The sequence below is a fragment of the Mauremys reevesii genome, unplaced genomic scaffold (genome assembly GCF_016161935.1).
Source record: "Mauremys reevesii isolate NIE-2019 unplaced genomic scaffold, ASM1616193v1 Contig38, whole genome shotgun sequence".
In the NCBI taxonomy this organism is placed as follows: domain Eukaryota; kingdom Metazoa; phylum Chordata; order Testudines; family Geoemydidae; genus Mauremys; species Mauremys reevesii.
The window spans coordinates 132,643-156,012 of NW_024100849.1; the positions used below are offsets into that span (position 1 = coordinate 132,643).

General features: G+C 54.7%; 1 protein-coding gene across 1 annotated transcript; it reads left to right on the forward strand.

The window, feature by feature from the left end:
* The first annotated feature begins 3,441 nt into the window (after positions 1-3,441).
* LOC120393930 (C-type lectin domain family 4 member F-like) lies at positions 3,442-23,341 on the forward strand. Its single transcript, XM_039518389.1, has 8 exons — positions 3,442-3,460; positions 14,930-15,083; positions 17,221-17,337; positions 18,495-18,602; positions 19,745-19,927; positions 20,702-20,853; positions 21,735-21,853; positions 22,754-23,341. The coding sequence occupies exons 2-8, from the start codon at positions 15,023-15,025 to the stop codon at positions 22,914-22,916; spliced, it is 903 nt and encodes a 300-aa protein (XP_039374323.1). The 5' UTR covers positions 3,442-3,460; positions 14,930-15,022; the 3' UTR covers positions 22,917-23,341.
* The last annotated feature ends 29 nt before the right edge of the window (positions 23,342-23,370 follow it).

Sequence of the window (23,370 nt, forward strand, 5' to 3'; positions counted from 1 at the left end):
GAGCTTGTTCCAGAATCTGGGATGAGCCTATGTTGTGAACACTGAAATGCTCAAAATAGCACATGCATGTGAATGGACACAAGGTGCTAAAATTAAATTAATCCAGGGGTTCTGAAACTGGGGGGTCAGGACCCCTCAGGGGGTCATGAGGTTATTACTGGGGGTCACAAGCAGTCAGCCTCCACCTCAAACCCCACTTTTGCCTCTAGCATTTATAATAGTGTTAAATATATTAAAAAGTGTTTTCAATTTATAAAGGGGGGGGTCGCATCAGAGGTTTGCTATGTGAAAGGGTCACCAGGACAGAAGTTTGAGAACCACTGAATTAACCCTTCTGGAGCCTCAGGGAATGCAGGGGAGTGGGGGGGGGGGTCTCGCTTGGTAGGGTTGGGAAGGATATTGCTCTTCTCATGTGATCCCTCCCCCAGTGGCTAATTTTAATTTGAAGCTCCCCTCCCCTGACATGAATCTCCCTATGGCACTGAAATTACATGTAGACTATAATTCGGCATTTGAGAAGTGAAAGGGATGGGAGCCCTAATGGAAAAGCTAACAGCTTGGCTCTTCTGCAAGCCTCAAACTGCTGAATGAGCTTTAGGGTGGGGAAGGCTATGCCTCCCAAACAGCCTGGCCCTGCCCCCTATCCAACCCCCACCCACTTCCTGCCCCCCGACTGCCCACCCCCCTCAGAATCCCCGACCCATCCTGCTCCTTGTCCCCTCACCGGCCCTCAGAGACCCCACCCCCAACCACCACCCCAGGACCCCACCCCTGCTCCCTGTCCCCTGACTGTCCCGACCCCATCCACCCCCCCGCTGAGTCCTGACAGACCCCCGGAAGGCCCACAACCAACCTCCCCTTTCCCTGTCACCTGACCGCCCCCCTCAACCTCTGCCCCCTCCCTGTCCCCTGACTGTCCCTGGGACCCCTGCCCCTTAGTCAACCCCCCCGGCCCCGGACCCTGACCCCCGGCTACCCCCTCACCCGGAGCCGCAGTGCATCCAGGAGCATCCCTGGACAGCTGCAGTGTGGCTCCAGCGGGCCCCCTGAACTCCACTCCTCTCAGAGCCGCGTGGTAAGGGGGCCGGGCTGCGAGCTCCGGGCTGAGCGGAGGGCGCTGACCAAAGGTCCATCCAGGCCAGTGTCCTGTTTTCCGACAGTGGCCAGTGCCAGGTGCCCCAGAGAGAATGAACAGAACAGGGAATCATCAAGTGATCCATCCCCTGTTGCTCATTCCCAGCTTCTGGCCAACAGAGGCCAGGGACACCATACCTGCCCAGCCTGGCTAATAGCCACTGATGGACCTGTCCTCCATGAACTTATCTAGGTCTTTTTTAAAGCCAGTTATAGTCTTGGCCTTCACAACAGCCTCTGACAAGGAGTTCCAGAGGTTGACTGTGCATCATGTGAAGAATATTTCCTTTTGTTTTTTTAACCCTGCTGCCTATTAATTTAACTTGATGAGCCCTAGTTCTTCTGTTATGAGAAAGAGTAAACAACACTTCCTTATCTACTTTCTCCACCCCAGTCACGATTTTATAGATCTCAGTCATATCCCCCACTCCCCCTTAGTCATCTCTTTTCCAAGCTGAAAAGTCCCAGTCTTATTAATCTCTCCTCATACGGCAGCTGTTCCATACCCCTAATCCCTTTTCTGAACCTTTTCCAATATATCTTTTTTGAGATGGGGTGACCAGATATACATGCAGTATTCAAGATGTGGGTGTACCATGGATTTATACAGAGGCAATAGAAAATATCCTATCTTATTATCTGTCCCTTTCTTAATGATTCCCAATGTTCTCTTCACCTTTTTGACTGCCACTGCACATTGAGTGGATGTTTTCAGAGAACTGTCCACAATGATTCCAAGATCCCTCTCTTGAGTGGAAACAGCTAATTCAGACCCCATCGTGTTATAGGTATAGTTGGGATTAGGTTTTCCAATGTGCGTTACTTTGCATTTATCAACACTGAATTTCATCTGCCATTTTGTTGCCCAGTCACCCAGCCAAAGCCCTGAGAGGGGCCCCTTGTGCTGGGAGCTTTAGGAAAACAGCCTGGTCCTTATCTCAGAACTTCCAACTCCATTTACTCCTTGTCCTTGGAGGAACAGGCTCCCTCCCCATCCCTGAGCCCTGGGGAAAACCCTTCTCTGCTAACACAGCTACATCTCCCTGCCTCTGCTCATGGTTAGACGCGTGTGCTCGGGCAGGGAAGGGGCAGAGGGTAAGGAAAGGAGGTGTCACTGTGAAATGGGGGGGGATGAGAGGGAGCTGGTCCCCAGAGATGGGGGCTGTGAGGATTCGACCCTGGATGGATAGCCTGTTAGGTTCACTCCCTCTGGGACACCTGGCATTGGCCACTGTCGGTAGACAGGACACTGGGCTAGATGAACCTTTGGTCTCACCCAGTACGGCCGTTCTTATGATCTCCTCCTGGGAAAGGCTGATGGTGGCAGTGAGCTGGGGAGGGGGAGCCTGGCTGGCTTTTATGGCCAGCCCATGGCACTGCGCTGCCCAGCAGGAGGCTGGGATGCTGTGCAGGGACTCCCATCTCTCCCCCTGTGCCCTTCTCCCGTTGGGGACTGGCAGGGGAGAGAACGCACTGGGAAGCACTGACTGAGCACCCTCGCCCACTGCCCGTGGTGCTGTCTGGCCAGCACAAGGCTGAGCTCTGGGTTCGTGGTCAGTGGAGCAAGCGATCGCTGCCCAGGACGCTCATGCAGAGACCGCAAAGCCAAGGAGAGGCCAGCGGGAGTCCAGGGTCTGGTGCAGCCTCTTGTGTTTACCTTTGGGCTGGGGAGCAGCTTCCGTCATCGGCATGTTCTCATAGATATTGTCCCTCACCATTGTCCTGCCTTCGTGCTGAGCCGAGCCCCTGATGACTGGCCTGTGGGTCCTTTCTGCAGCCTGCTGGGTTAAAGCCTCCCTCTGACAGCAGCCCTGGCCCAGAAATAGAAATGAGAAGTGATGCCCGGTGGTGAGAGCCACCCTGTCGCCAGCTGCTTGCCAGGAGCTAGGATTCACGATGTGATGGAGAGACTGCCGAGACTCATCAAGCCCTCGGATCGCTACCCCTTCTTGCTTCTCCACGTGGGCACCAATGATACTGCCAAGAATGACCTTGAGCAGATCACTGCAGACTACGTGGCTCTGGGAAGAAGTATAAAGGAGTTTGAGGCACAAGTGGTGTTCTTGTCTATCCTCCCTGTGGCAGGAAAAGGCCAGGGTAGAGACCGTCGAGTCGTGGAAATCAACGAATGGCTACGCAGATGGTGTTGGAGAGAAGGGTTTGGATTCTTTGACCATGGGATGGTCTTCCAAGAAGAAGGATTGCTAGGCAGAAACGGGCTGCACCTCACGAAGAGAGGGAAGAGCATCTTTGCAAGCAGGCTGGCTAACCTAGTGAGGAGGGCTTTAAACTAGGTTCACTGGGGGAAGGAGACCAAAGCCCCGAGGTAAGTGGGGAAGTGGGATATCGGGAGAAAGCACAAGTAGGTAGTGCAAGAGGGGAGGACTCCTGTCTCATTCTGAGAAAGGGGGATGATCAGCGAGTTATCTTAATTGCCTAGACACAAATGCAAGAAGCCTGGGAAACAAGCAGGGAGAACTGGAAGTCCTGGCACAGTCAAGGAATTATGACATGATTGGAATAACAGAGACTTGGTGGGATAACTCACATGACTGCATTACTGTCATGGATGGATATAAACTGTTCAGGAAGGACAGGCAGGGCAGAAAAGGTGGGGGAGTTGCATTGTATGTAAGAGAGCAGTATGACTGCTCAGAGCTCCGGTATGAAACTACAGAAAAACCTGAGAGTCTCTGGATTAAGTTTAGAAGTGGGAAGCAACAAGGGTGATGTTGTGGTGGGAGTCTGCTACAGACCACCAGACCAGGGGGATGAGGTGACGAGGCTTTCTTCTGGCAACTAGCAGAAGCTACTAGATCGCAGGCCCTGGTTCTCATGGGAGACTTTAATCACCCTGATAACTGCTGGGAGAGCAATACAGCGGTGCACAGACAATCAAGGAAGTTTTTGGAAAGTGTAGGGGACAATTTCCTGGTCCAAGTGCTGGAGGAACCAACTAGGGGCAGACCTCTTCTTGACCTACTGCTCACAAATGCATTACTGTCATGGATGGATATAAACTGTTCAGGAAGGACAGGCAGGGCAGAAAAGGTGGGGGAGTTGCATTGTATTGTATGTTGAGAAAGTGGATAAGGAAAAGTTATTTACTTATTCCCATAATACAAGAACTAGGGGTCACCAAATGAAATTAATAGGCAGCAGGTTTAAAACAAATAAAAGGAAGTTCTTCTTCACGCAGCGCACAGTCAACTTGTGGAACTCCTTACCTGAGGAGGTTGTGAAGGCTAGGACTATAACAATGTTTAAAAGGGGACTGGATAAATTCATGGTGGCTAAGTCCATAAATGGGTATTAGCCAGGATGGGTAAGAATGGTGTCCCTAGCCTCTGTTCGTCAGAGGATGGAGATGGATGGCAGGAGAGAGATCACTTGATCATTGCCTGTTAGGTTCACTCCCTCAGGGGCACCTGGCATTGGCCACTGTCGGTAGACAGATACTGGGCTAGATGGACCTTTGGTCTGACCCGGTACGGCCTTTCTTATGTTCTTATGTTCTTAAATCAGGAACAATTAGTAGGGGAAGCAAAAGTGGATGGGAACCTGGGAGGCAGTGACCATGAGATGGTCGAGTTCAGGATCCTGACACAAGGAAGAAAGGAGAGCAGCAGAATACAGACCCTGGACTTCAGAAAAGCAGACTTTCACTCCCTCGGGGAGCTGATGGGCAGGATCCCCTGGGAAAATAACATGAAGGGGAAAGGAGTCCAGGAAAGCTGGCTGTATTTTAAAGAATCCTTATTGAGGTTGCAGGAAAAAACCATCCCGATGTGTAGGAAGAACAGTAAATATGGCAGGCGACCAGCTTGGCTTAACAGTGAAATCCTTGCTGATCTTAAACGCAAAAGAGCAGCTTACAAGAAGTGGAAGATTGGACAAGTGACCAGGGAGGAGTATAAAATATTGCTCAGGCATGCAGGAGTGAAATCAGGAAGGCCAAATCACACTTGGAGTTGCAGCTAGCAAGAGAGGTTAAGAGTAACAAGAAGGGTTTCTTCAGGTATGTTAGCAACAAAAAGAAAGTCAAGGAAAGTGTGGGCCCCTTACTGAACGAGGGAGGCAACCTAGTGACAGAGGATGTGGAAAAAGCTAGTGTACTCAATGCTTTTTTTGCCTCTGTCTTCACAGACAAGGTCAGCTCCCAGACAGCTGCACTGGGCAGCACAGTATGGGGAGAAGGTGACCATCCCTCTGTGGAGAAAGAAGTGGTTCGGGACGATTTAGAAAAACTGAATGAGCACAAGTCCATGGGGCCGGATGCGCTGCATCCGAGGGTGCTAAAGGAGTTGGCGGATGAGATTGCAGAGCCATTGGCCATTATCTTTGAAAACTCATGGCGAACGGGGGAGGTCCCAGATGACTGGAAAAAGGCTAATGTAGTGCCCATCTTTAAAAAGGGGAAGGAGGAGGATCCGGGGAACTACAGGCCAGTCAGCCTCACCTCAGTCCCTGGAAAAATTATGGAACAGGTCCTCAAGGAATCAATTCTGAAGCACTTAGAGGAGAGGAAAGTGATCAGGAACAGTCAGCATGGATTCACCAAGGGCAAGTCATGCCTGACTAACCTAATTGCCTTCTATGAGGAGATAACTGGCTCTGTGGATGAGGGGAAAGCAATGGATGTGTTATTCCTTGACTTTAGCAAAGCTTTTGATACGCTCTCCTACAGTATTCTTGCCAGCAAGTTAAAGAAGTATGGGCTGGCCGATTGGACTATAAGGTGGATAGAAAGCTGGCTAGATTGTCGGATTCAACAAGTAGTGATCAACGGCTCCAGCCGGTTTCAAGTGGAGTGCTCCAAGGGTCAGTCCTGGGGCCGGTTTTATTCAATATCTTCATTAATGATATGGAGGATGGTGTGGACTGCACTCTCCGCAAGTTTGCAGTGACACTAAACTGGGAGGAGTGGTTGATACGCTGGAGGGTAGGGATAGGATACAGAGGGACCTAGACAAATTAGAGGACTGGGCCAAAAGAAACCTGATGAGGTTGCACATGTCCTTGTTGAGAGTCCTGCACTTAGGACAGAAGAATCCCATTCACTGTTACAGACTAGGGACCGAATGGCTAGGAAGCAGTTCTGCAGAAAAGGACCTAGGGAGTTACAGTGGATGAGAAGCTGGATGAGTTGACAGTGTGCCCTTGTTGCCAAGAAGGATAATGGCATTTTGGGCTGTATAAGTTGGGGCATTGCCAGCAGATCGAGGGATGTGATCATTCCCCTCTATTTGACCTTGGTGAGGCCTCATCTGGAGTACTGTGTCCAGTTTTGGGCCCCACACTACAAGAAGGATGTGAAAAAATTGGAAAGAGTCCAGCAGAGGGCAACAAAAATGATTAGGGGGCTGGAGCACATGACTTATGAGGAGAGGCTGAGGGAACTGGGATTGTTTAGTCTGCAGAAGAGAAGAGTGAGGGGGGATTTGATAGCTGCTTTCAACTACCTGAAAGGGAGTTCCAAAGAGGATGGAGCCTGGCTGTTCTCAGTGGTAGCAGAAGACAGAACAAGGAGCAATGGTCTCAAGTTGCAATGGGGGAGGTTTAGGTTGGATATTAGGAAAAACTTCTTCACTCAGAGCGTGGTGAAGCACTGCAATGGGTTCCCTAGGGAGGTGGTGGAATCTTCTTCCTTAGAGGTTTTTAAGGTCAGGCTTGACAAAGCCCTGGCTGGGATGATTTAGTTTGGGATTGGTCCTGCTTTGAGCAGAGGGTTGGACTAGATACCTCCTGAGGTCCCTTCCAGCCCTGATATTCTATGAACTCTGCAGTGTAGACCAAGCCAGAGGGTGAGATTCTGCCACTTTTACTCACTATGAGAAATACCTTAATTTGCAGCTGGTCCCCTTGAAATGAATGAGGCTGCTTGCGGGGGAAGGTATAACCCCGTGTGGATAAGCATGGCAGAACCCAGTCCTACTGCAGTGGGCAGTTGTTGTAAGCTAGCTTCCATCCTCAGCCAACGTGAGAAACAACATTTTCAGTGGAGGAAAGGGAGGTTTCCTGTTAAAACCAACTTCCGCCCCAGCCTAGTGTTAACCTCAAGAGAACATGCATTCCGGCTCTCTTTGTACTCTGTGTCGCAGGAGGTTTCTGAGTTATTCAAGGGCACAGTTGGACCAGAAAATTGGATTTTCTTACCAGCAGGCTGCATTTCAGGCAGAAGACTTTCAGATTTATCATCCTCCAGTTGTCTCCTACTCTCTCGGTTGCATGTTTTGTCATTTGGGTTTAACCAAAAGATTCTAATTTTCATTAAAAGTCTTTTTCTCCATGCTTAGCAGTCCCCTGCAGCGCTCCTAAGCTCCGAATGGCCTTGTCAGGATGGGGAGAAAGGTTTGCCCTTAACTCAAACTAAATCCTCATGGACATAAGGCAGGTCATATTTTTCACATTAGTTGTTAGGCTCCTCCACCGGCTTTAACGTGATCTGCTAAGAGCTCATGTGAAAACTACACACAGCCTTGTCTTCACTCGGATTTTACCTCAAGTTAGTTAACTCAAGTTCTTCAGTACTGACCTGCGTGTAGGTGTGGAGAGCACACGGATTGAGTCTGCTGGTGACCCAAGGCTAGGCGGGAAGGGTTGCAGCACTTTGGAGGATAAAGCTAAAATTCAGAGGGATCTTGCTAAATTGGAGAACTGGGCTATAGACAACAACATGAAATTCAACAAAGACAAACGTAAGGTGCTACACATAGGGAAGAACAACCAAATACACAAATACAGAATGGGGGAAAACTGGTTTGGCAGCAGCACAGCTGAGAAGGATCGGGGAGTTGTGGTGGATCCCAACCTCAACATGAGTCAGCAATGTGATGCTGTTGCAGAAAAAGCAAATGCAGTTTTAGGTTGCATTAACAGAGGCCTCGCATGAAAGTCATAGGAGGTGACAGTAACAGTCTACTCAGTGCTGGGTAGGCCTCAGCTGGAGAACTGTGTCCAATTCTGGTCACCACTGTATAGAAAGGGTGTAAAGAAACTGGAGAGTATCCAGAGGTGGACACAGATGGCCAGAGGGATGGAATGTCTGAGCAAGTCATCTGAGCAAAGACTGAAGGAACTGGGTATGTTTGTTTTGGAAAAGAGGAGACTAAGGGGGGACATGACATTGATTTTCAAACACGTGAAAGGCTGCCATAAGAAAGATGGGGAAAAGTTGTTCTCTTTTGCCACAGACGGCAGGACGACGGGCGATGGGTTCAAACTACAGCACAGCAGATCGAGATTAAATCTCAGGACAAACTTCCTCACTGTAAGAACAGTAGGACAATGGAACAGATGCCTAGAGAGGTTGTGGAAGCTCCTTCACTGGAGGGTTTCAAAGGCTCGCCGACTGTCTGGGATGGTTTAGACACAGCAAACCCGGCAGCTTGGCAGGATTAGACTAGATGACCCTTGCGGCCCCTTATAGATCGATGGTTCTATGATTCTCTAAGTTAAGGTCCCTCTTCTGCAGTGATGACCAGGCCTTAAGGGTTGGCTCCTGGCCCTCACTCAGGTAGCTCCAGCCAGGCCTTTTCCTCTGGTTGGTGTTGGGGAAGGTGCTCCCAGGATCCCCTCTGGATCCTCCACAGGTCTCTTTCTGCCCTTTCCCCGTCTATCAGGGCACCGGGCACCAGCTCTCCCTGAGCGAGGCAGCTCGACCAGCCCCTTGCAAGACTCTGGGCCTCTCCCACCAGCCCCCTATGTCTTTCTGAGCCCCTTGTCTCCCCTCTGTGAGACAGCAGGCTCCATTTTACAAGCAGCCCTGCCCCTACCCCAGGCTACCATCACCTGATGTCTGATCCAGCCAGTGTCCCAAACCCATCACCTGTAGGGGGCAGGGGGCTAACTGCACACTGATGGGGCTGAGCCCAAATCCCCTAAAAGGGCCAGCCCGCCCCTGACACCACCCACCTGGTAGGGGAGGGGAAAGCCGCTGCCAGGAGTCAGGCCGGGCTGGACCAGTGGCGATGCTGCAGCAGGGCACAGAGATGCAATGGGCTGGGGGAGGCGGAGGTAGAATTATGTGTAACTGTGACACCCCACTTCCCTCCCCCTCAGCACAACTCCCTGCTGAAGCGCAGGCCTGAGCTCTGTCTTTTCAGGGCTTCAAAAAAGAAACGTATTGCACAGAACTGAAGCTCAGCGCTCCGGTACCAGCCCCTGCCTGTAGGGGTTAACGACAGCTGCCAGTCAGCTCAGAGTCCCAGACAATTTCTTAGTGAGCGAACGTTTAACACACACACAGCCCCTTGCAGACAGTATGTGGGACACTTTTCAGTCCCCTCAGCAGCGCGGTTCGGCAGTAAATCTGTGGGGTTCCTTACAGAGACTCCCGGTGCTGTTGCTGTTGCATGTACTTCAGTGCAAGGTAACACCACAACACTCACTTGTGGAGTTTGGGCCACACCTTCCGAGCATTCCCCTCTGACCTCACACTGATCATTTCCCAGTCTCTGGGGGAGGGGGGGGAGGCTCCAAATGTATGTGTCCCCCCTCTGGACTCTCCAGGGCCTGAGGAGAATGGCGGCCTCTCCGTCCCCACCCAGCACCTCAGCATCTCCTCAGCAAACACCAGTCCAAAGCTCCGTCCGTCCAGCAGCTATTCCCGTCCCACAGCTAACAGACAAGCATCTCCTCGTTGTTCAGTGAGATGGGGAATCAGGGGCCTGTTTCCAAGGTGGCTCAGGAACTGGGATGCAGCCTTCACAGCAGACACAGCCCTTGGTCCCACATGGATCAGTCACCAGGCCCCCAGGGCTGTCTCTAGCTCCCATGTTTGTAACCTTCCCCTTGAGCTCTGACCGGCTCAGCTCCCGGTGAATGTGGAACCTGCAAGGCTGCTTGTCCTTCCTGGAAACTTCCTGTACAGCCCCAGAGATGGCGACCGAGGCCGTGTCCACGCTACAAAGTCATGTTGGCGTTCAGCCACCAACGTTTGTGTATCGCTGGGCATGTGCCCACTTGGCTGCTTGTACCAGTGCTGCTCGTACTCCCCAGGAGTGCTTGTGTAACACGCTAACCTTTGATTGCACACGTGCCCCCTCTCATCCCATGTTACCGCCGGGGCAGTGAGCAGGTTCTGTCTCTTTGGACAGCAGAACTCCTACCCGTGGATGGTCATAGGAAAAAGATGCAGATTTGGACAGTCGTGGATGCCCCAGGATAGGGCCGGCCTTCGGGGCGGGCGATGTGGGTGACTGCCCAGGGTGCCATGGTCAGGGGGGAGGGGGCATGGTCCGGAGGCAAGGAGCAGGACGCAGGCCTGGCCCCCCACACTGCCCCCAGCCTGCCCCTCACCGTGCTTCAGCGGGATGACACTGGAGGCCCCACAACACATGTGGGCCAGGACACAGAGCAGGATGCCATGGCTGGGGCGGAGCTGGGGGTATCCCAGGAGGGGAGAGGGCCCAGGCTTCCCCAGGCCCAGCCCCTCCGCTGCACGACCTCCGACAGCCAATCGCACGCGCCGCGCATGGGGATGATGCCTTTACGCTCTCACCAGAGCCCCACCCGCAAGAGGGGGCCATGAAAGGCTGGGCCCAGGGGGCTGGAACAATGTGAATAGTGGGGTGCTGAGAGCCACTGAACCGAACTGTAACCCTGCATGTGATGGAAACCACCTCCAGCCAGGGGGTGCGGCAGCCCCCCTAGATCCAGCACCTATGGCCAGGTGCTGCCGACAGAGCGCTGTCTTCTCTTACTTCACGCCTCCTTCCCCCATCCACCCGTCTCTCCCTTTTTAACGGGTCAGGACTCACCACCTGGTGCCTCCTGCTGGTGACTCCGGGAATTAGCTCTGTCCAGTGGAGCGCCTCCTCCTGGTGGTGTCCCGTCCATCATTCTGCCCTCTGTTGCTGTCTCTGGACCCACACTGCTGCCTGCTCGGCGGCATCATCTTCGAGGCCACTGCCCTCCAGCAGTGCCCCTTCATCCATCTGCACCCCCTTCCGGGGTTCGGTGATCAGCAGTCCCACACCCCAGCCACAATGTCCAACCACCCTCTGAGTCCAATCCCTTCTTGTCAGGGATCTGGCGTAGTACAATGGCCGCTCCCTACGGCCATTGGCTGGGTGTACTGCAAGGAGTGAAGGGGGGGGGGAACCCAGGCCCACCCTCTGCTCTGGGTCCCGGCCCAGGGACCCTCTGGCGGCAGCCTCGCTGCCCTCCTTCTCTCCCTCGTCTGTCTGCTTCCCTGGGCCGCTTCCCCTACGGCTCCTTGCACCCGCTAGGCCCTTCCGTTCAGGGCCTGCAGCCTGGCGGGCTACGGGCTCGAGCTCGAGCTCCCTGAGCCAGGCCAGCTCTGCGCTGTCCATGGTGCTAGTCTCCACCCTTGGAGACCAACCCTCCCCCCTCAAAGGCCTGGGACAGACTGACTGCTACCTTCCTGAGCAGCCTTTATATACGTCTGAGCCTGGCCCTGATTGGCTGTCTCCAAACTGGGCCCTGATTGGCTCACAATAAGCCCTTTTTTGATTGGCTCCCTGTCTGTGCAGGCGCCCTGGCCTGCTGCAGCCCACTCTCACAGGGAGGGGGCAGTCCGCCCCATTGCACTCCTCCATGCCCTCCCCCTCCCCCTCCAACCACCTCCCTGCTCCACTCCCTCCCCTTCCCCTTCCTTCCCCATCCACCCCACTCCACTTCCTTCCGCTCCTTCCCTATCCCCGCCTCTCCCCTCCCCCTGCGTCCCCCACCCACCGCTCCTCCCCCACCCCCTGCGTCCCCATCCAACCATCTATCCCCTCCACCCCCATCCTTCCTCCCCCTGCTTCCCGCCCTTCCTCAGCTCACCTCCCTGCCCCTCCCCCAGGGTTCCCGAGAGGGCGGGGGCTCAGGGCTGTCGGAGGAGAACAACAGGGGACACTGGCCGGGGGTGGAAGTTGGGACCAGGAACCCGGGGGCGGCTGGCCAGCCCCAGGGCAGCTCATGTCACCTCTGACCGACCTGCTTGGTTTGGGGGGTTGGGCTTGTTTTTGAAGGGCAGGGTCGCATATTTATCTCGTGAGACGTGGCAACTTTGGCTGGCTTTTACCCGTATGCCTTGAGCTGAAAGGCTCTGTAGGCCCTTACCAAAGCCCTGATCCCTCTGATCCCCCCTCCTATTTCCTTAGAATGGTAAATGGGGGGGGGGAAACTGAGGCACAGACAGGTCAGGTAACTTGCCCACAGTCTCCCAGTGAGTCAGGAGCAGAGCAAGGAATAGAAACCGGGAGTCCCTATTGCCAGGTCTTGTCAGGGACCGGACCGGTGGGGACAGCTGCTGCCCGACTCTCACCAGCCTGCTTAGAAGCCTGGCACCCAGCTGAGATCAGTGGCTGCTCAGTGTGGATCTTGCTGCTGCAGCTGTGCTTCCTCTTCGTCCAGGCCCTGCTCCGGCCGGCTGCCAGGCCCTGCTCCTGCTCTGCTCCAGCCCCTGCTCCCCTTCGGCTTCAGACGTCCGGTTTGATGCCCAGCCCTGCCCCTGCCTCACTCACTGCTTGGCCCCCCACTTCTGGCTTGGGCATCTGTCTCGCTGGTACTGATCCCGGGCTCTGCCTCTGTGCCCCCCACCCTGGCTCTGCCATTTGGCTTCTTACCCTGGGCCCATTTCCCGGAGGCTGCCCACGCTGGACCCAGCTCTAGCCCATTGGCTGAAATCTCGCTTCCACCACTAGGGCTGACCACACATAGAATCATAGAATCTCAGGGTTGGAAGGGGCCTCAGGAGGTATCTAGTCCCACCCCCTGCTCAAAGCAGGACCAACCCCAACTAAATCATCCCAGCCAAGGCTTTGTCAAGCCTGACCTTAACAACCTCTAGGGAAGGAAATTCCACCACCTCCCTAGGTAACCCATTCCAGTGCTTCACCACCCTCCTAGTGAAATAGTGTTTCCTAATATCCAACCTAGACCTCCCCAACTGCAACTTGAGACCATTGCTCCTTGTTCTGTCTCCTGCTACCACTGAGAACAGTCTAGATCCATCCTCTTTGGAACCCCCTTTCAGGTAGCTGAAGGTTTCTATTAAATCCCCCCTCATTCTTCTCTTCTGAAGACTAAACAATCCCAGTTCCGTCATCCTCTCCTCGTAAGTCATGTGCTCCAGACCCCTGATCATTTCCATTGCCCTCTGCTGAACTGTCTCCAATTTGTAAACATCCTTTTTGTAGTGGGGCCCCCAAACTGGACGCAATACTCCAGGTGTGGCCTCACCAGTGCTGAATACAGGGGAATAATCACTTCCCCCAATCTGCTGGCAATGCTCCTACTTGTACAGACCAAAATGCCGTTAGCCTTCTTGGCAACAAGGGCACACTGCTGACTCATATCCAGCTTCTCCTCCACTGTAACCCCAGGTCCTTTTCTGCAGAACTGCTGCTTAGCCAGTCAGTCCCCAGCCTGTAGCAGTGCATGTGATTCTTCATTCCTAAGTGCAAGACTCTGCACTTTTCCTTGTTGAACCTCATCAGGTTTCTTTTGGCCCAATCCTCCAATTTGTCTAGGTCCCTCTGGACCCTATCCCTGCCCTCCCCAGACAGACATTGTGGGTGATACTGGAAATGTGCTAAAGGCAAACCCGGTTCTGTTGTTGTGAATAGGGATGATCTGTGTTTAATACAGCAGCAGAATATTAGGGCTGCAAGGGACCTCAGGAGGTATCTAGTCCAACCCCCTGCTCAAAGCAGGACCAACACCAACTAAATCATCCCAGCCAGGGCTTTGTCAAGCCTGACCTTAAAAACCTCTAAGGAAGGAGATTCCACCACCTCCCTAGGGAACCCATTCCAGTGCTTCACCACCCTCCTAGTGAAATAGTGTTTCCTAATATCCAACCTAAACCTCCCCCACTGCAACTTGAGACCATTACTCCTTGTTCTGTCAACTGCCACCACTGAGAACAGTCTAGATCCATCCTCTTTGGAACCCCCTTTCAGGTAGTTGAAAGCAGCTATCAAATCTCCCCTCACTCTTCTCTTCTGCAGACTAAACAATCCCAGTTCCCTCAGCCTCTCCTCATAAGTCATGTGCCCCAGCCCCCTAATCATTTTTGTTGCCCTCCGCTGGACTCTTTCCAATTTATCCACATCCTTCTTGTAGTGTGGGGCCCAAAACTGGACACAGTGCTCCAGATGAGCCTCACCAGTGCTGAGTAGAGGGGAATGATCACGTCCCTCGATCTGCTGGCAATGCCCCTACTTATACAGCCCCAAATGCCATGAGCCTTCTTGGCAACAAGGGCACACTGCTGACTCATATCCAACTTCTCGTCCACTGTAACCCCTAGGTCCTTTTCTGCAGAACTGCTGCCCAGCCATTCGGTCCCTAGTCTGTAGCAGTGCTTGGGATTCTTCCTTCCTAAGTGCCGGACTCTGCACTTGTTCTTGTTGAATCTCATCATATTTCTTTTGGCCCAATCCTCTAATTTGTCTAGGTCCCTCTGTATCCTAGTCCTACCCTCCAGCGTATCTACCGCTCCTCCCAGTTTAGTGTCATCTGTAAACTTGCTGAGGGTGCAGTCCACACCATCCTCCAGATCATGAATGAAGATGTTGAACAAAACCAGCCGCAGGACCGAGCCTTGGGGCAGTCCACTTGAAACGGGCTGCCAACTAGACCTGGAGCCGTTGATCATTACCCGTTGAGCCCGATAATCTAGCCAGCTTTCTATCCACCTTATAGTCCAATCATCAAGCCCATACTTCTTTAACTTGCTGGCACGAATACTGTGGGAGTGCTGGCAAGAATACATGGCCTAGCTGGGAACAGAGTGGCTCTCACCGCCAGGCATCACTTCCCATTTCTATTTCTGGGCCAGGGCTGCTGTCAGAGGGAGGCTCTAACCCAGCAGGCTGCTGAAAGGACCCACAGGCCAGTCATCAGGGGCTCGGCTCAGCGCGGAGGCAGGACAATGGCGAGGGACAATATCTATGAGAACATGCTGATGACGGAAGCTGCTCCCCAGCCCAAAGGTAAGCACAAGAGGCTGCACCGGACCCTGGAATCCCGCTGGCCTCTCCTTGGCTTTGTGGTCTCTGCAGAGCGTCCTGGGCAGCGACCGCTTGCTCCACTGACCACGTCCCCAGAGCTCAGCCTTGTGCTGGCCAGACAGCACCACGGGCAGTGGGCGAGGGTGCTCGGTCAGTGCTTCCTAGTGCGTTCTCTCCCCTGCCAGTCCCCAACGGGAGAAGGGCACAGGGGGAGAGATGGGAGTCCCTGCACGGCATCCCAGCCTCCTGCCGGGCAGCGCAGTGCCATGGGCTGGCCATAAAAGCCAGCCAGGCTCCCCCTCCCCAGCTCACTGCCACCATCAGCCTCTCCCAGGAGTTCTAGCTGGGTTCAAAAAAGACCTAGACAAGTTCATGGAGGACAGGTCCATCAATGGCTATTAGCCAGGATGGGCAGGGATGGTGTCCCTAACCTCTGTTTGCCAGAAGCTGGGAATGGGCAACAGGGGCTGGATCACTTGATGATTCCCTGTTCTGTTCATTCCCTCTGGGGCACCTGGCACTGGCCACTGTCGGCAGACAGGACACTGGGCTGGATGGACCTTTGGTCTGACCCAGTCTGGCCGTTCTTATGTTCTTATGTTTCGTTGTGCAGGTGCCAGCTGAACAAGGGCCTGCTCCGGGGGTTGTTTATCCCCTTTGGTTTCAGTGCAATCCAGGTGCCGTGTGGCAGCTGTTCTGGATTTGAACACATGAAAGACGCCCAGGAAGGGTCAGGAGACAGGCAGGGAGACGGGGCTGACGGAAGTGGAGGGTGTGGCCGTAGTCAGCTGCAGCTCCGCACCGAGCTCAGCTAGGCTCTCTGCAGCGACAAAGGAAAACACAAGGGGAATGTAGCCTGCGCTGGGTGACAGAGAAGCTCCTCCCAGAATCTGTTTCAGGAAAGGCTGAGAACTGTAAACTCAGTACATTAGTGAGAGGCAGCTTCACCCTTTGGTTAGAGTGAGAGAAGCCACTTCTGCAATGTAATTGGATTACCTGGGGCATCCCCTCCGGCAGCAGCTCCTAGGCAGGGCAGGCCAGGAGGGTCTCCACGTGCTGCTGTCCCCAGGGACGGCTCCCACAGCTTCCAGTTGGCCGCAGGGGTGTTCGGGGCAGGGACTTCGTGCAATGGCGGCACAGCCCCACCACAATGGGCTGCAAGGACGTTCCAGCAGCCACGTGAAACGAGCGCGCAGGAAGCTGTTCAGTCCCGCTGCGCTGCCGGGTGCCAGTGGGCGCCCTTGGGCGGCTTTAAATCGCCTGGGGGTGGCAGGCAGAGCCGGGGGACATGCGGGGGGAGCGTGCAGAGCGGGGCAGGCAGGAGCCAGGCCCATGGGCCAGGAATATTCCTGGTGCTCGGGGACCACGGGCCCATAGAACTTGTCACTCATGGGTGCGGCAGGCTGAGACTTTCAGGGAGAGGAGAATCTGACAGTCTTGTGTCTCCAAGCAGCTGCCGTTCACCTTGGAGAGACCAAATCCAGAGCACACCGAGCACACTTACTTCTGTCTACACATAGATCCTGGCTCGAATGCAGCTCTCGTCTTCTCCCTTTAACGTGCAGGGGAGACACAGTCTTAGGGCTTTGCCCTGTGATTCGCCCCTTGGCTGCCTTGCAGGGTGGAGCCCAGCATCCTGGGGATGGGTTATCAGACAGGGATGCTGTAGAAAGGCCCTTCTGAGCACACTGCTGCTGTCAGCCCCACTTTTCTCCTGCACAGAATAATTTCCCCTCATTTCACTGCCTCGTTGAGTTCATATTTCATAAGTTGTTTCAGGTTCCTTTTCTCATTTAAAAATACTCCTTTGGGCCTGGACTTCACAAGCCTTAAACTTCCCTCTCAAGAAATGCTTAGGCAGGGGGGAAATCCTGCTCCCAGATCTCTCTCACAGGACGCCTGCCTGGCACTAGAGTCACTCCTGATTTAGGGAGGGTCACTTTTCACATTCGAGTTCAGGTCGGTTCTGACCTTATTTGGCCTCATTCCGCTGTTGCTGTTAACCACAGTCAGGGACTAGGAGGCTGAGCAGGTATTGGAATTGGGGGGGTGGAGTTTCCTCGGTCAGTGGCATTTGAGCTGTAACTTTCCATGGATACGTTTCTCATTCTCCTTCAAGGAAATTCTCTCAAGACATCGGTCCCTTGGCGGCACAGGGCAGGGGGCATCGTCACTGCTGTCCTTCTCCTCCTGGGTCTGGCCCTGGCCACGTCCCTCCTTGCTGTGACACTTCTCTGTAAGTTCAGCTGCAGCTCCAAGCCCAACGTTTGCCAACTTCCATACAGGCCAGCTGGCTCGACTGGGGGGGGGGGGCACCCCCACATTCCAGCAGAATATTGACCGTGTTTCCAGTCTGTCTCTCCAAATAATCTCCTGCTCCAGGGAGTTTGAATGGAGCTGTAAGATCTTGCCCTGCTGCTTTGATACTGGCACAAACTTTCTAAGTCTAACGATGGTCCAGCACTGGCACAGGTCACCTGGGGAGGCTGTGGAACCCCCATCACGGGAGGTTTTTCAGGACAGGTTAGACAACCACCTGTCAGGGATGGGCTGGGTGAACTTCATGCTGCCTGAGCATCACCTCAGGGACTTCAGATCACATGTGGCAGCCCCACATGCTCAACCTGTGCTCTGAGGTTCACGCTGGGTCCGTTCCTTTCCACATATCACCAGCATGAGCCTCAGCCCCAGGCGTCCTCATGGCACCATTGAAATGCCCTACGGAGAGACCGTACGGCCCAGTGGTTCGGGCGCTTGTCTGGGGCTCAGACTGCTGGGTTTAATTCCCTGCTCTGCCAAAGAGTCCCTGCCCTGGAGCCAGCAAACAGCTGAAAACAGGGAGCTGGAGTGGAGAGCTCTTGGAGGAGAGGGGAGACAAGCCCCTGTTCCTTAGGGGCAGTGAGTGGCAAAGACGACTGGTGCCTCCCCGTGCTGGGGGGCCACAATCTAAAGGGGAGGACACGTGACCGCCCCACATGTCTCCTCTGCCCAGCGACCCCCGTGCCCAGCCCAGGGCCACCATGCACTCCCTGCCCTGCCAGAGTTACCTGCGGGGGGCTCTGTCCTTCTCCCACTGCGCCTCCCCCCTCCCCGCAGCACATTCGGCCAGTCTCCCTGGCAGCCGGGCCCGGGCGAGGAGCAGGAGGGAGCCACGTCTCATGAGGCTGAAGCCGGCCGCTCCAGGTCACTGCTCTGTGACATACACCAGGAGAGAGCCCCGAACGGGGCCTTGGCTGTGCCGGTGTCGCTCCTCGGGAGGGAAGCTGTCCAAGATTAAAATAAAAGACGTCATAGAGAACAGCCTCGCGCTCGGAGCATGTTCCTTCTCTGGCCGTGGCTGGTCTCCAGCCGCAGTTCGGTTCGGTCGCTGACCTGCAGACGTGTGATTTCTAGATCTCCGGGCACAGAGCAAGCTGCAAGCGGTTGAAGAAGCGGCGCAGAAGCTCCAAGTCTCTCTGCAGCCTGACAACGCCTCGGACGCGTCAGCAAAGGGATCGGACAGTAAGTCGCAGGACGAGGGTCTTAGGCATCAGGGTGGGTCAGCTCCCCTCCCTTGGCCTGGACGCTGAGCACTCTCCTGCCTACAGGGATGGGGGGTGCCTGGCATCCTCCTGCTCCTCTCCATAGACTTCCCTGCCAGGTGGTCCCGTCCCCCATCTAACGAGCTGCTGCTCCGCACCTTCCTCTGCCAGCGGAGGCTCTGTTCCCAGGGACGGGTGGCTGCTCCAGGCTCCCTCCTAGCTCCCTTCCTGGCAGTGGCAGGCTGGCTGCATCCGCCCCATGCTCCTGCGCAGGATGCCTAGTGGTCACCATCTTCCGTCCTTTCACTGTTGTTCCCTTCGCTCCATAGTTTTCACCTTGGCCCCTGTATTGTCAGGGTTGCATTGGCGGGAAAGACAGATGCAGCTCATGAGACACACAGGGCCGAATTCAGACCCTGGTGTAAGCAGGACGTCAGTGGAGCTGCACTCGTGGGTCTCCATTTGCCCCCCAGTCCCTGAGCCCTCCCTGTGCAGCTCCAATAATTTGGGTCCCTGCCACAGTCCCATTGCTGGAGGCAGAGCGCCCCCTTGTGGCCACGTCTCACAACTGTCTGTCTGTCTGGCACAGGGCTGCACATACAAACCCGTCCATGGATCAGGTTATTCAGCGTCCAGTCAGAAAATGGGCCTGAACTAAACCCCGGCACAGAACTCGCCTGAACGCTGGGCTGTTCAAAATCCCGGCCTGGAGCCCGGGGCCAGGGCTTGGGACAATGGATGTTCTTGCAGCCCCAGCTCTGCCCCATGCTGCAGGGGACCCACTCACAGCTCACAAGGGGGGAGCGATTGGGAAGAGGTGGCTGGGGAGATTGGGGGGACAGGGCTAGAATTCAGGAGAGCTGGGGTCAATTCCCAGCTCTGCTGCAAACTTCCTGTGTGATCTTGGGCACCTCTCCCTGCACCTCAGTTCCCCTGCAGGAAAATCATCCTTTATTTCTCCCACCTCGCGTCTATTCTGACTGTGAGCTGTTGAGAGCAGGGACTGTCCCCTCCTGTCCGTACAGCGCCTGGCACACAGGGGCCTGTAGGTGCTGCTCTACTGCACGTGCTGATAATCAAGTGTTCTGCAATCCCACTGACGTCACGGTGACTTTCTTCTAGGTCTGCAGCTATTGGATGAAGCGCAGGTAGGAGTCCGGATCCTGAAAGCCCAGCTGGGTAACGTCAGTGCAGCGTATGGAGAAATCCAGATCCGTCTGGACAATGTCAGTGCAGCGTATGGAGAAATCCAGATCCGGCTGGATAACGTCAGTGCCGCACGAGCAGCAGTGCAAGGTCGCTGCAGTAAGTACTAGCTGCAGTGCTGGCTGGTGCTGTTTCTGCTGGTGCTGAGGATGAACGGAGGATTTCAGGCTCCCAGGCTGACAGCGCAGCGCCTTTCTCCAGCACCGAGTTCTCTTCCATTGAAAATCACCGGTGGCTGCACCTGTGCCCACACCGTGGTGATCGGTTTGGAGTTAAATTACACCCTAGGTCTCATTAGCCTAATGGGAGCACCCAGCTGTCAGCTCTTCTTAGACGCTCCAAACCTGTCAGCTCACAGAGAAAAAGTGACCCTGGCATTTCAGCGTATGGGGCGTTACTTTCAGAATCATCCCTGAGCCAGTGCCCCTGGCAGGGTGTTTGGGGAGGTGCCAAATTGCAAAAGACTAGAGACCTTCACCACTTATGATCAATGAAAATTGTTGATACTGAACCAGGGGATCTTCCACCTTGGGCAGCTACATTCCCCCTCCTGAATTCCCCCTGCCAGCTCAGCTGAACAGTGAGTCTCCCCTTTCCCATTACAGCCGTGCTGCTCTGCACTGGGACCAGCGCCCATGCTCCAGCCCAGATGCAGCTGCATTTCAGTGCTGGGGGAGTGACCACGTGGTGCCTGCTTTCTGCAGCGCTCTTTGGGATCCATCATGTGCCCAGAGAATGATGCTGGAGAATCCAAAGTTCCCTGGGCTGGGGGCAGCTGAAGGGCAGGGGAAATGCAGCACTAGAAACCCTGAGCTCCCTGCACGTGTCCCTGTGACTTTAGCCCGGGTGTCTCACCTCAGTCTCTGCTCCTAGGTGACGTGCTGACAAAGCTCTCCAGGGGCTGGAAGTTTTACGGTGGGAACCTCTATTACTTTTCACAAGAACGGAAGTCGTGGGACGAGGCCGAGCGGTTCTGTGTGTCTCAGGACTCGCACCTGACCTCTGTCTCCTCCCAGGCGGAACAGGTGAGTGCAGGAACCTCCTAGGAGCTTGGACAATGGGTCAGTGCCTTGTTTCACACCAGAAGAAGGCAGAAGGTGGCAGCAGAGGTTGCAAACCATCGGAGAGGATGCCAAGCCTTGGTACCTAACACAAGGGATTCACCCATCAATGTAAGAGCAGAGATGAGGCAGAGGAACAGAGCCAGGATCTGGAATTCCCAGAGTCTGGGGTGCCGGGGGAGGGGGATTTGGGGTCAGGCTCATTTCTGATTTTCCCTACTTCCCATGTAGCATTTCCTGCAAACCCAATGGCCTTTCCCAGTGAGGACCCCTTTGATCCGTCTCCCCAGGCCTGAGCTCTTGCTGGACAATCTAGAAGCCTGTATCTGGAAGGCTTGTGTGCAAGGGGCCATGCACCTCTCAGAGAATCCTCTATCCCCACGTGCCCACTGCAGCCCTCACCCCAGGCCTCTGCGGCACTTTCGGAGGAGGAAAATCCCACCCTCCGACAGGGCCAGACTTTGCACCCAGTTCTCTGCTCTGAGCTTTGCCTCCTGCAAGGGCAGGGGGCTGGTGTGAACTCTGAGGTGCCCGTCCGTACCTGCCGCAGCCCAGCTCTGAGGGGGCCGTGGGGGGAGTGTTCTGAGACAGGTCACTGCTGTTAGCCCCAGGCAGATACAGATGCAGACACAGTCACAGAGCTGCTCCAGGGCTCCCTCAGGGTCTCCCAGCTAGTCACTGTCAGCGTTGGGGGCAGGACACCGCGTCTCCCGCTGCCCAGTGCCCTGCTCACACCACCAGACGCCCTTTCCTCTCCCCCAAAATCTGTTCAGCCCAGGCAGCTGCGGCTGCATCCTGCAGCCTCTCTTGGGTGACCTGCATATGCTGCAAACTGTGTTGTGCAGGAGTTTCTCTCCAGCGATACCAAAGATCAAAATCACTGGATTGGACTCACCGACCGGGAGACAGAAGGCAACTGGCGCTGGGCGGATGGCACAGAATACAGAGCAGACGCAAGCAGGGGGTGAGTAAAGCTTGAGAGACGTGATTATTTATTACACGATTGGTCACAAGCTCTTTCGGGCAGCGTCTGTACAGCCCCTGGTGTCTATGCAGCACCCGGCACAGCGGGCCCAATCCTGAGGGAGGCCCCCGGGCGCTGCCATGACAGCAGTGAATCCCCTCAGGAATTCCTGCTAATGCCCCTTTGCTTAGAGCAGGAGCCTCAACACGGAGTGTGTGTTCAGTGCCCACTGAGACCCAGGGCCAGAGCCTCCCCTGGGGTAACTCGGCATTGACTGGAATGAACCACAGGGATTTGCACCAGCTGAGGGTCTGGCCCCAAGTCGACTCAGTGCAGCCAGGGGAGTCTGGAGTGAGCGGCAGGTTCCCGCTCTCCTTGGGATTGCGCTGCGCTCTCCCCTCGGTCAGGCTGGGCACGGGGAGGCTGTGGGGCCGGGGGCATGGCCGGAGCCAGCTGCAGTCGGTGCAGTGACCTCAGTGGGCTGTGGGCGAGGCCCATAAGCAGGGCCAGGGAGAAGTTAATGACTGTCCCCCGCTGCCCTCTCTCCCCGTTCCTGCGTTCCCATCTCGGGGGTGCCTGGGACGTGCTGTGCCACCTGCTCTGGTTCTGGGCACTGAGATCCGAGTTGCTGCTGCTCAGCATTTGGAGCCACACACTGACTTTGGCTCTTTGCTGGCCTGTCAGGCGCAGGGCAGGTGCTACCCCCGGCCGTCAGAAGCCCTTCGTTACCATGGCCACAAGAGCTGTGGAGAACTCTGAGGGGTGGCCGGGGGGTGCATCGCTTCACCGCGTCATTGCTGGGTGTCTTGGTCCCCTGCCAACAACAGAGTCCGCAGAGCAGAACTGAGCTCAGGAATTGGCTGTGGTTCTCCCCTGAGACATTAACACTCTGATCTGTAGGTTCTGGGCGGAGAATCAGCCAGACAACTGGGATCAGGGGATTGGAGGCAGAGAAGACTGTGTTCACATCCATTCAATCAACCGGAATTTGTGGAATGATGCCAACTGCACTCTGCCTTCTATGTGGATTTGTAAGCAGGCCCATGGACCAGCTGGGATGTGACATGCAGGTCCCAGCACCTCAGAAAGCACCTTAATTTCCAAGCAAGAATATTTCCCAGCCACCCGCTGGTGAGGAGCTCAGTTTGACAGCAGCCTGTCTGGCAAGAGATCACTTATCAATGGTTGTGGTTGTGAAACCCTCATTTCTCTGTGTTTTATTTTTTTGGCCCCCACTTTTCTATTGTTAATCTGTCTGGTTCTCTAACTGTTTCTCTCTGCTGTGTAATTAATTTTGGTAGGTGTCAGTTAATTAGGGTAGTGGGATATAATTGGTTAGAGAATTATGTTCCAATATGTTAGGATTGGTTAGATAGATTTCAGTACAATGATTGGTTAAGGTATAGCTGAGAATATTACTATATAAACTGGGGTCAAACAGGAAGTAGGCAGGGAAATTGGAATCAAGTTTGCTGGACAGTAACCCCAATAAACATCGCACTGTCTGCACTTCGGAC

What these genes read in the sequence shown, in the direction of transcription:
- LOC120393930 (XM_039518389.1), top strand. Translation starts at nt 15,023, where the DNA reads ATGGCGAGGGACAATATCTATGAGAACATGCTGATGACGGAAGCTGCT. An exon ending in CCTTGCTGTGACACTTCTCT is followed by an intron (nt 17,338 to 18,494) that starts GTAAGTTCAGCT and finishes TGTGATTTCTAG; the next exon opens with ATCTCCGGGCACAGAGCAAG. An exon ending in GTCAGCAAAGGGATCGGACA is followed by an intron (nt 18,603 to 19,744) that starts GTAAGTCGCAGG and finishes ACTTTCTTCTAG; the next exon opens with GTCTGCAGCTATTGGATGAA.